Source organism: Poecilia latipinna, unplaced genomic scaffold (genome assembly GCF_001443285.1).
Source record: "Poecilia latipinna isolate Pla-1442-1.1 unplaced genomic scaffold, P_latipinna-1.0 Scaffold488, whole genome shotgun sequence".
Classification (NCBI taxonomy): domain Eukaryota; kingdom Metazoa; phylum Chordata; class Actinopteri; order Cyprinodontiformes; family Poeciliidae; genus Poecilia; species Poecilia latipinna.
This window is the reverse complement of record NW_015113104.1, coordinates 56,814-68,770: the sequence shown is the minus strand read 5'-3', so window position 1 is coordinate 68,770 and position 11,957 is coordinate 56,814. Positions and strand designations below refer to the sequence as shown.

General features: G+C 38.1%; 3 protein-coding genes across 6 annotated transcripts in view; 2 read left to right on the top strand and 1 right to left on the bottom strand.

Annotated features, from left to right (window-relative positions):
* Positions 1-2,271, bottom strand: part of LOC106952009 (uncharacterized) — a 13,728-nt gene extending 11,457 nt beyond the window's left edge. Inside the window, exons 1-4 of one of the 2 annotated variants that reach the window (XM_015039829.1) lie at positions 2,163-2,271; positions 1,954-2,072; positions 1,032-1,128; positions 331-676 (exon numbers count right to left, since the gene is read on the bottom strand). In XM_015039829.1, the coding sequence (XP_014895315.1) occupies positions 331-676; positions 1,032-1,128; positions 1,954-2,072; positions 2,163-2,174 (574 nt within the window). In that variant the 5' untranslated portion in view covers positions 2,175-2,271. The remainder of the gene's footprint in view (positions 1-330; positions 677-1,031; positions 1,129-1,953; positions 2,073-2,162) is intronic. The other variant, XM_015039830.1, reaches the window with a different exon arrangement.
* A 1,031-nt stretch (positions 2,272-3,302) lies between these two features.
* LOC106952007 (uncharacterized) lies at positions 3,303-8,741 on the top strand. 2 transcript variants are annotated; one of them, XM_015039826.1, is made up of 10 exons: positions 3,303-3,408; positions 3,718-3,909; positions 5,864-6,048; positions 6,134-6,349; positions 6,583-6,970; positions 7,184-7,305; positions 7,413-7,652; positions 8,077-8,238; positions 8,346-8,435; positions 8,532-8,741. In XM_015039826.1, exons 2-10 carry the CDS (start codon positions 3,720-3,722, stop codon positions 8,700-8,702), a joined length of 1,764 nt encoding a protein of 587 aa, XP_014895312.1. In that variant the 5' UTR covers positions 3,303-3,408; positions 3,718-3,719; the 3' UTR covers positions 8,703-8,741. The 2 variants fall into 2 exon arrangements, with proteins under 2 accessions (XP_014895312.1, XP_014895311.1); XM_015039825.1 differs by having other exon boundaries at positions 3,714-3,909.
* Positions 8,742-9,369: 628 nt separating this feature from the next.
* Positions 9,370-11,957, top strand: part of pir (pirin) — a 21,836-nt gene continuing 19,248 nt past the window's right edge. For both annotated transcript variants that reach the window (XR_001425907.1, XM_015039824.1), the window contains exons 1-3: positions 9,370-9,497; positions 10,673-10,792; positions 10,883-10,975. Coding sequence is in view for 1 of the 2 variants with exons in the window: in XM_015039824.1 (XP_014895310.1) it covers positions 10,700-10,792; positions 10,883-10,975 (186 nt within the window). In the remaining variant the exon portion in view is untranslated. The remainder of the gene's footprint in view (positions 9,498-10,672; positions 10,793-10,882; positions 10,976-11,957) is intronic.

Genomic DNA, 11,957 nt, shown 5'->3' with positions numbered 1-11,957 from the left:
CTAACAAAACCGAAAAAAAAAAAACACCCCCCCCCCCCCCCCCCCCCCCCCCCCCCCCCCACACACACACACACACACACACACACCCCCACACACACACACACACACATGCGCACACACACGCACACACACACACACACACACACACACACAAATGCTGTTTCAACATCATACGTGGACTAAACTTGTCTGCTGACACCTATACTTTAATCATTCAGTGTACATCATACATTTTTTACTTTAAAATTAAATATCGGCTCCTGTAATCAGGATTAAATATGGTGACTTTGGACACAAAGACGAAGCGAGAAGTAAAACCTCTGAACTCACCACATGTCACTACGCTGGAATCTGCCACCAACACGATGTCGTCGACGGTGCATCCTGTCCCCTCAAATTCTTCACAGCCCCTGGATCCCACCACAGCGATGCTGGTGTTCGTCATGTGAATTACAAGGAGGTCTCTGCTCTCCCCATTCTCCTTGCACATATCTTCGCACACATTCCCCTCTATATCTGTTGGCTCGTTTTTCTCTCCTTCTTCTGTGTCTTCCTCCCTCTTCAACTCCCAGGAAAAACTCAGGACAGTGGACTCCTTGTCATAGGGCTGCAAGGTGTCCTCATCTAGGGGCAGCTGCTCCTCCTGTTCAGACTCTTTTTCTCTCTTCTGCACTGACTGAAGAAGCAAAAAATGTCTTTCAGTGCAAATGGCCACAGAAGTTCAATGTATTTAAAAAGGCTCTTCATGTCTCTGTGACACCACTCAGTCAGAGAAAGAATTTTGTTTTTTGTGCAATTTCTTAGCCCATTTCTAATAAGCCAGTGCAAAGTAGTGCACAACTATGTCATGGCAGGAAATGAGACACGGTTTGTAAAAGTTTTGACAAAAATCTAAAAATATGGCATGTGGTTTCGTCCAGTTTTGCCACATATTCAATACATGGAAACTTCTGGCTCTAAGGTTACAAAAATCCTAAAGCATTTAAGGTTTACAAGGCACAGTTTCTTTTTGAAAGAGCCAATTGACATACCAACAATGGATTTCCTTCAGAGATCATGTTGGCCAGCTCCTCAGGTTCTAAGTCCTGAAGGTCAACCCCATTTATCTCCATCAGCTTGTCTCCTCTTCTGGCGAAAGTAGGGAAATGAAAAGGAAAAGTTCAAGAAATTATATTAAATATGTAGAAAAAGTTTATAAGAAATCCCTGATTTAAAAAAAATCTTTCAAACAACACTATTAATGCACTTTAACAGAAAAGTGAGCTGCAGATAAACTTTTAAATTTCCATCAGTTATCTAAAGTGAGTTAAAATATTCATGAATCAGGCATGCTGTGGTGGTGCAGGGGTTAAGCACAACCCATGTATGGAGGCCTTAGTCCTCAATGCAGCTGTTGCAGGTTCAATTCCCAGCCTGGTGACCTTTGCTGCATGTCTTTCCTGTCAATTAACTATCAAATAAAGGCCATTAGAGCCAATAAAACCTTTAACAAATATTCATGAATAAAAGTGCTTTCCTTAAACCACATCAAGAAATGAATTATTAGAAATTCTTATCATCATTATAAACTGGCTCAGTTTAATCAGAAATCATAAGTTTAAGGAGACTCAAAATAGTAGATGGGACTAATGAATTAAATACATTTATGTTTTATTAAATGTAGCCTGAAAAGACTAATTTTTAAATGGATTTTTTAAATTTTATTTTAATTTTCCATATAAGTGAAACACGATGAAATACAAAAAAAAAAAAAAATAGTCACAACTGAAACCTAATCCTGGCTCATTCATTGATCTTTGTTATGATATTAAACCTCATGCGGTCATAAATCTGATGCAGAGCCATAAATTAATCCCACTTTCACTATGACTGAATCCTTGTCTCAAGCCGACGATTGTTTGACGTTTTCACATGAATCAAACTGTTTAGAGAAAAAAAGATTAAAAATCATACCTTATGAACATTCTCTTTCCAGTTTTGTTTTTGTACTTCACCACTTCTTCCACTTCGTAGAAGTGCTTCCCCTCGTGGAGTTCGTGTCGAATCAACACACTCCCCTTAACAGTGGAATCCTGCAACACATAAGCAAAAATAATCTTCAATTATTTCAACTCATAATAAATAAATGCAGCATAACGGCGCTCTGTATTAAGTTAACCTACATCCATGTCCATGTTGGAGGCTGAGTCTCTGGCTGATGATGTGGAAGGTTGAAGGAAGCCGGTGGCGACGGCCGACTGTCAAAGCTTTGCTGTCTATTGAACTGCTGAGGAGAAGGGGAAGCAGATACAGGGAGCCCCAGCAGTTGGAAAAGAGGAACTGATCTGTAAAGAGGAAGTAAGTTTGATAAACATTTATTAAAAGGGGGTATCGTGTGGAATTGGTTAAGAAAACAGAACTTATTAAATACATGGAAGAAAGGGCGTTGAACTGTAATAATAAAAACCTATTTCATCAACCGCCGCCAGCAGAAGAGGTTCCTAAAGAAGTGATCTTATCGCCCTCTACAACGCTGTGCTTGAATGCCCTGATAACAAATAAAACAGAGAACATCTCAAAGGAAGCCAGCCTTTATTTTTGAGCGGTTATTTTGCAAGCACTCGAATAACGTAACCGTAAGTCACCTTTATAGAAACCAAAACAGAAAAGAAGAAACGAGAGCATGTCTTGTATTGTGACAGATTGCATGGGAAATATTGAGGAAATATTACTGTACTTCCTCTTTAGACTTTAGTCACTGAAGGAGAACTTAATAATTATTTATATATTTTATTCTACGGTTATTGCTCAAGCCAAGCAAAAGTGGTCGGGAGTAGTTGGCAAGGTATGACTGATGAAATCAGTGTGATAAAAGTTTCACTACATAGATGCCATCTCAGTACGGTGGTGAAAGGCTATTGATAAAGTCATGGTCACACATGATGCATGAATAAAATCAGTATGCAGAGAAGCATTCTGCCTCAAGGCGGATCAACTAAAGCAACTGATTGATACATTCATTATATTTATGTACCAAAACTCTTTAAGGCCTTGGATGCATGAAGCCCTTTAGCGAGGATTTTTTTTTCTTCTTTGCCGTCAGTCGTTTAAGCTATTATCAGTAAAATATTTTAACAGTCATGTTTCCATGTGAATGTGATGAATTAGACAGCAGGTATTTCTTACAATGTTTTGATGTGTTGACACTCAAGCGCTTGCATGTGTTACTAAATTTATTCAAGCGCACATTTACAGAAGTTAATTTGGGATTTCCCCGCTGAGCCAGGGAAGTCCAAATGGGAGAGGATTGAATTACATGAGAGACACATGTTGCAAAACGTCAAGTCTACCGCCGTCCGCTGCATAATGCCTGTCTTGAAGAAGCTCAAAATTTTCCTCCAAGCAGGTGAAAAGTGACAAGTCTGCCAGGTACTGCACTGAAGTTCTGCATGATGGTGTTGTTTTGTTGCATAATGGATTTTTTTTCCCTGTCTTTTTCTGAAATATGATCGGGGGGATTAAGTGGACAGATTACTGGAAATAAATATATACTCATTTTAAACCACTTTGCTCGCTAATCAAAATAAACCACCAGTAACTGAGTGCGCTTCAGTTTCGGGAGTTTTTATGACTCGGTTGATGAACTAGCTCTAAATGTTCAGCTATTTTCCCTCGTCTGGGTTCTAGCAGCATAAGGAGTCATGTCCTGTTGTCTGTTCCTGTCTTGGTTTCAGATAGACATGCTCGATGTGTTAATAATAGGAAGTGGCCCCCATGCCTTGACCTTGGCGAGCTTGCTCAACAGCCTTGACCCTGATCAAGACTCTGACCGTGAAGATGACTCACATATTTCCAACCCCCCTCTCTCAAACCTTGAGACATTCAAACACAAACGCTGTGATGAAAGAAGAAAGAGGAGGACGACAGCAGGTACAACATGTTTGCTTTAATTTATTAAAGAAGAATCAGGAATATACAGTTTTAGAACTTTAATAGAGTCGTAAACCTCATCACAAGTTTTGGTAACTTCAACAAGTTTTGATTTTCTTTAATAATCAACATTTATTCTCCAGAAAATTATGCAAAGGAAGGAGACACCTGTCACAATAAGATGAACTCTTTCTTAAAACAGCAATGCCAAACATCCCCCACACAATGGCTGAATTTCTCATTTCAATTAATAAATTGCCGCTTTTTAATGAGTTATATAGAAATGCTCACCTGCTGCCTGACAAGTTTTTAATGACTTAATGTGGTGAGAAACTGAAGGAATCATTAATTAGACAAATTAGGATGAGAGAGACAAGTTAACCAAGTGGAAGAAGCTGAGTGGGAAACTAAAAGATTAAACTAACTGAGGGAAACTGATCTGAGGAATGGCTGCACACACAATACCACAGAAACCAGGAAATTTCAGAATCTCTCAGAAAAACACAACCCAGCATTGTATAATTCAAACTACAGACCAAAAGATAAAATTAACATTCATAAACAAGAGTGAAAAACAAATAAGGAAATAGAGGAACACAAAGGATGTACAGAGGAACCAGATTACAAAATTATAACAGGAACTGGTCAAAGAAAAGAGGTAAATGAAAACTAAAACCAACAGAACTTTAACCAAGACATAACTCTAAAAGTTCAACATGCAAATGTGCAAAGCCACCACAAAGTCCATTTCACATGAGTATTTTCTATGATCCCCTGGATCACCTTAATCTCTGGGCAAAAGCTAAACTTTCAAAAATAAAGAAGGTTTGTGTCAAAAGTCATACAGGCTCTGTGGCTCCACATCATAGACCTGTATAGTAAATGATAAAAGAATATTAATATATTATTTGTATTAGTACATATTCTCTTCTCCCTGAGTTCCATAAATTACCAGATGTTCACTCTTCAGGTCCCCTTTTGTAAAACTCAACAGATTCTGACAGTACTTTTATATCTCTGCTGAACGTGCAGCATAATAACAGGTTCTGAGTCGCCAGCGTGGTCATAGCTCATCGCAACATTTACTGATGTTGTCGTTTTGAGACCATGTTGCTCAGAAACCAAGAAGAAAAGTGCAGGTTATCCTTGTATTTTCTAATTTAATTTAACCAAGAAATCATTACTGTTTAAACTTTACCTTTAATAACATAAAGTTACCTCATTTTTAAAGTGCAATCAGTAATACTTTTAGAACAAATTTATATCAGTAATGATTTCTTGGTTAATGTCAAGTTGTCATAACAAAGACATTTTGAATAATGTCAACTTTGTATTAAAAGTGTCATAATTTACCAAATGACGCTTTATGACAACAGTCATAAATATTCATGAAGGCTTATTGATGATCATGACATGTGTTATGTCATGTTTATGACAGTGTCATGTCAGCCTTATTCACCCCCCTTCAAATAAAGTGTTACCGTGGTTTTTAACATTTAACCAGGGGTTATTATGTACCTTGTTGCTAATTTTCTTTCATTACAGCACATGGGCAATGCATGGATGACAATGCTTGTCCCTGACAAATAAAACATTTCGATGGAATAATTTTTTATGATTAAAAAAAAAGTTGTTTTCTCAAACATTTACTTGTTGTCCCCCATATCGAGATTGATTTTTTTTTTTTTTAATTATAGCACAAAGTAAAATTCATTTGCTATGATAGGAAAAAATAAATCTCTGAAAAAAAATTTTCAAGTTGGTATTTTCAAACAAATGACTACGTTTGCATGATATGGATGCTTCAAATAACTGGATGAATTGAATTTGAATATGAATATATCATGAGTTGTGATATATGCTGTATTGAAAATGTTGCTGACATTTTTTTTTTTTTTTTTTTTACTTGAAGGGGTTGTACAAAAATAAAACAAACATTGGTTTGTCCCTGCAGGACAGATGACTGAACAGCAGGAAAAAAAGTCAACAACATCAGAAAGCAATGTTTGCCCCCCACTCAGTGTCCTGGTGGTGGACACCTATGGAGAGTGGGCCGGTCTGTGGGAGAGTCAGTTTACAGCCCTGCACATCCCTCATCTGCGCTCTCACACACTGGTGCACACAGACCCTATAAATAAGGTATTTACATAACTTCCCCTGAAGTGGAAATGAGGAATACAAATACAGCCTGAATGTTTTTTTTTTGTTTTTTTTTATGTGACAGAATGCGCTTCAGGAGTTTGTTCTCATGTATGATCGTTCAGCAGAGCTTCACAGCCTTCCGGACCGTGTTCACATTCTGGATGAAAACGCGTTCTTCAACGACATGCGGCTTGGCAAGAGGGAGAGGAGACGTCTGAACGTCACGTCAACGCTGAAGAAGAGTTTGTCCTTCAGCCTGCCGGGAACCAAACTGAGTGTGGATTTTTTTAAAGAACAGGTCAGAAAAATATTTTCCAAATAAAGATGCCTCTTAAAGTCACTTCTGTCTCTGTGAAGTAGCTTCACTTCATAAAATGTTGCAATACTGTTTGTTTTGAGGTACAACATTGCAAGGTATTATTTTATAAAATGATTATTTTATCCTCTGAACTTGAGTCATCAAGATTCTGCGTGTTGAAGGATTTCAAGACACACAGATAATTTTTTATTTATTTTTTTGCTAACATGCAGGTAAAGAGATACAAATTAGACAAAATTCTGCTGAAGGGAACAGTCGAACGCATCATCCCAGTGACTGGGGACACAAAAGGAATGGGTGAAGAACAGGAAGCCCAAAGAGAGACTGAACAGGCGGAAGTTGACCCAGGAAAGAAGGTTGAACATTTTTGCGTTGAACTTCAAGACGGCAGGGTCTTAAAAGCCCGGCAGGTTGTTTTGGCAACAGGTCCAACCCGTGTTCAAATGTCAAACGTTCCCGAATGGGCAAAAAGCATTGAGGAAAGTTTCCCAGAGGGGCGACTGCAACACACAGTTCATCTCATGCACAAGCTGTCAAACTCTAAGCAAAGGCTCCAAGAAATGGATTGTCAAGGACAGGAGGAGACTTCTTCGGGTCAAGGTAAGAAAGAGTTCTCCTTTGAATAGAACGAACTTCAAGGAGGTTACAACTTTTACTCTCTCAATCTTTCTTTTTAAAAACATTATTTCAAGCCTAATGTTAAGCTTTGCTTTTACATGAAACCTTTAGATTTATTCTAAAGGTTGACACTGATACTGATCTATGGAGTTCCTTCACAAGATTTCTATGACTATGTGTGTCCATTACATGTAGTATGTGAGACAGGACAGAGAGTAATGGTAGTTGGTGGAGGTCTGACCAGCGCTCATGTCGTATCAATTGCCCTGCAGCAAGGGGCCGACCACGTCACATGGGTCCTGAGAAAACACCTGCAGGTCTAGTGGCTGCGTGAAACAGCATGTGGATCAACCAATAAAAGCAACACTGTGATGATGGCACATTTGATCTCCAAACGTAGCCGTGTTCAACCTTTCTTCCGTAGCTGAAACAGTTTGATGTTGGCGACGTGGAGAGCCTGGTAGGCCGTTACTCCCACGTGGAGCACGGCATCAAGATGGATGGCCAGGCCTACCTGAGGCAGTTCTACAATGAACGCAGCCTTCACAAACGTCTGGCTATGATTCGGCAGGCGAGAAAAGGGGGCGCCATCACCCCAGAGGCATACATCCACCTGCAGCCATTTATACAGAGCGGACAGGTGGAGTTGAAGACTTTCTGCCAGGTAATGCAACCTGTAAATACATATCTGTGACAACTTTGAATAAAACTGACTCTGTAAAATCAGAAAATGTGCATCACAGCTTTTTCTGATCATACTCACTGAACAAATTTGGTTAACGTTCACGTTACGCAAACGTTACGCAAACATTGGCAAAAAATAGATGATAAGGCATACTTTCCTGTCATACATGCTGTATTTCTTTTATTCTTTGCTCTTTAAGTCATTCTAAAGCAAATGTTGCGGAGCTCACTGTTTTCCTGCAGAGTGCTATTGGTTTGGTTCTGAAAAATGTTCATGTGGCTGATAAACGAATGCTTGGATGAACACTACATTATAACAAGATGAGCAATGAGCTGACTTTGCCAGTTGAACTCAATAGGTTTATTCATGAATTAAGGTTAACTTGAATTGGGTCACTGTGCAGGTGAACGAGGCCAGCTGGTGCTACAGGTCTCAATCCTGGAATCTGTCTCTCAGCACCGGAGACCACTGGACAGGGGACAGGATCTGGCTCGCCACCGGCTGCAAACTTGACGTCAAACAGGATCCACTGCTTTCTGACGTGATGAAGCATTTCCCAATCCAGGTGGGCTAGGTTTCCAAACTAACTCTTGTGTTATAATTTTGGAATTTAGTCTCAGTTGGACAAACCTTTTGGTTTATTGACATGCATCTGGGATTTCCACTTTAAAGGTGATTGATGGGTGGCCTTGTATATTGGAAAGCTTACAATGGACAGAAGGATGCCCACTCTATCTGATGGGACAGTACTCTGCTCTTCAGGTAGGCAAACATTTTTGTTGCATTTTACTAAGCAAATCTTGGTTTCTGAAACAAGCTGTAGTTCTGAGTCCTTCAGTCTTATATATTCCTTCACAGGTTGGTCCTCATGCTGTAAATCTAGCTGGTGGACAGGCTGCCAGCATGAGAATTGCCAAGGACATCATGCACCATCAGATGCAGGACAGAGGACAGGATTCTGAAATGGGGAAAGGGAAATCCAAAACTGAAGAATATATCCAGCAGATGAAAGGACTTTTCTGGCTTTAATGTTAACTAAACCCTTCAGATGCAACTGGTTATGAGACTAATATGCATAAAATACTGGTCAAATGGTATTCTGTCACATAATAAAATAAGAGGTCTGACAGTAAACCACCAAGCTTTGTTCACCACCTTATTTGCCTCTATGAAGGTTTATTCTGTTGGGCTTACTGTGGATTGCTTAATGTGTAAATTATGTAATCTGAACTTTTCTCCTGTGCAGAAGAAGGCTTGTGGATTGAAATATAAAGAAAAAAGAAAAAAATCAGAAGACCCTTTTGGATATGGTATGAACTTCACCTTTAAATGTTTTCAAATATGTTATTTTTAAAATATGTATTTATTATATTTTTGTGAAATGTATGTATTATTTTGATTTTCTTGTGATTGTTCTGATTTCAGTTTTGTTTCTTTGTTGGGCGGGGGGGGGTTTCGTTTGGTATTGCGTTGCTTCCCCTTGTTGGAAAAAACAGACCAACAGAACAAATAAGTGATTTTATCCAACTCCACACACTTTGGTTAATTTTTTTTATATTAATAATAATCATTTTTTGTAAAAAAAAAAAAAAATATTTACAAATAAAATAAAATCAACTATTTAAATGTATTTCAAATTAAAAAATGCCTTTTTTCAACTTTTGCTAAATCTTGTTTTCCTCTTTTACCTTGACCGTCATGTCTTAAGCTCCGCCCCCTTTCCTCACTTCCGCCTTCTAATCTTGGGATGTTAAATAAATTGAAATTATTTGATTTCTAAGCACTACAAGCCGACGAAAGCGGTGAGGTTTTGTATACAGGCAGGTGAGCGGATTCACAATGAAAACAGATGGCTCGGTTCAGTTTTTGCTGCTGACGGTGGAAATTTTAAACCACGGAAAGCTGGAACCGTTCAAACTTTGCATTGCTGCTTTATTGAGCACAATGTGTCTGGCAAGTCTTAACGAGATATTAGTGGCAGTAGGTGTTAAACTACGTGTCCATAAAACAGCTGCAGTTACAGCAAACCTTTATTGTTACGCAGCGTAACTTAGCCGCAAATGGGGAAGTGACGCCGAAAAGGGTGGACGTCCAATAGAGATAATGTGACAATTTATGCGTCTTTGCTGTGAAATTACTACAAGCTGTTTTGTCTTTTAGAAACTAAAGCAGCTCATCACCAGTTGATATGATCAGCTGATCCATCGAAAATACAGGCACTGCCGTAACACTGGTGTATCCACTATTTCTCAATGACTGCATGCTATGCCAGCATTTGGGACAATCTTGGGTTGAATTAAACATTTTATTTTAAATCGATTTATTATGAAATGTCCATCTGAAAACTTCTGATCGTACTTCATGCCATATTTCTGTAGAATCCGTATTGAAGCATACGTTTTGCCTTTTCTCTGCCTTTTTCTTTGCACATTTTGTGCAACAGCATTTCGACTTTTTCAGTTGTGATTGTTACTAAGGACGGATGACAAGCAAAGAAGGACCGATAAAAAGCAAACATTCGTCTTTGGAAATAATGTAAATGTTCCATTTCAATTTATTATCTAAAACTTTTAAGTTTTGTACTGTAAAAAAAAGAAAACAAGCGGAAAACAAGAGACTAGCAACAAAATACAAACAGAATGGTAAAGTCAGAATTCCAGGCAGGAAAGCCTGAGGGTTCTAATAATCAGTAATCTGAAAATCCAATATGTATGTCTATAACTGCAGCAAATAAAAAGTACTATGCAACCGACATCAGCAGACATATTACCATGTATAAATCCTGAAAAATAGTTTTACGTTTCTCTCAGCACTGGACTTTTCCTTATATAAGTTTTTCACAATTGATGTCCTTTATGTGCCTTTTGATTAGTTGATTCAAGTGCATCATGTGGTACTTGTGTTACAGTTTGAGAACCATAGACTAAAGTTACGGCACAGTTACAAATGGTTGTCATTTCTGCTTTCAAAAAGTCAAAAGGGTACTGTATGTTTTGCAGTGTCTCGTGAAATTCTGCACAAAGAAGATGATTGTGAGGAAGCTGCTGAAGACCGTTCTCAGTGTGGAACAAGCAGAGGGAGTCGGCGCTCTGGTCCGAAGGAGCATTGGTAGGAAGGAAGTAAGTTCAAGCAAAATCAATCAGTTGTCAGTGTTTGGTTACACTTCAAGAGTAACACTTATGAATATTTCCTATATATTTTACTTGAAGCTAAGAAACTTGGATCCTTTCCTGTTGCTGGATGAGTTTAAAGTGGCCAAGCCGGCAGGTTTTCCAGACCATCCTCACAGAGGATTTGAGACGGTAAGAACAAAGAGTTCATACAACCCTCATTTGAAAACTGGGATTCTTGAAATTTGGTTATTTTTGGATATTTTGGTTATTTATATATTATGGAGTTTAGCATTTACTACTTCCTGTTCCTCTTAGGGAAAAAAAAATCTTTCAAAACACAAGCCAAAGTCTTTACATTAGCAGTGGACATCTCCAGTCTTTCATAAAAGTATTAGTCTATCTAACTTTCACAACTTAAGCACAGCCATTTTCTCATGTATTTTCTTCCATGTATTTAGACAACAAAATGAAATAAGTAATTTCAGTTTTGGGAGTTTATACTGTTTTCCACGACAATGTAGATATTTGTGTGCTGCCATTTTTTCTTAGTTACATAAGTAACTGAATCGCTGAGTCATTTTCTTTTTAAAAGGGTAAAACTGAACATAACAGCCAAGCGCACATACAAGCAAATGGCAAAATTCATATTTAAACACTAGATTGCGACAAGAGGCAAAAGTATTACTTATTTCAAAAGCAGTATTACTTATTTAAAAGAAAAAAGGAATGAGTAATTTCATTTAGCTTAAACTATGTCGCAAAGACATGTATTTTTCATGATGGTGAATAGATGTGTCCTGCCTTTTTTTATCATTAAAGTAACCAAAATGCTGAGTCATTTTCTTTTGAAAAGGGTCAAATTGAGCAGAACAGCCAAGCCCAGATACAAGCAAACAGCAAATCTCATATTTAAACCCTAGTTGGCAACAAGAAGCAACAGTACCCTATTATTTATTTAAAAAAATAGAAAAAAGAAATGAGTAATTTCATTTTTGGTAGTTTGCACTTTGTCACAAATACATCTGTTTTTCATAACAGTGAGATGTGTGCTGCCGTTTAACCGACATGCTGACTCATTGTCTTTTCAAAAGGGTCAAACCGAGTTGAACAGCAAACAAGCAATCAGCAAAATTCATATTTAAACACTAGACTGTGACAAGAAGCAACAGTA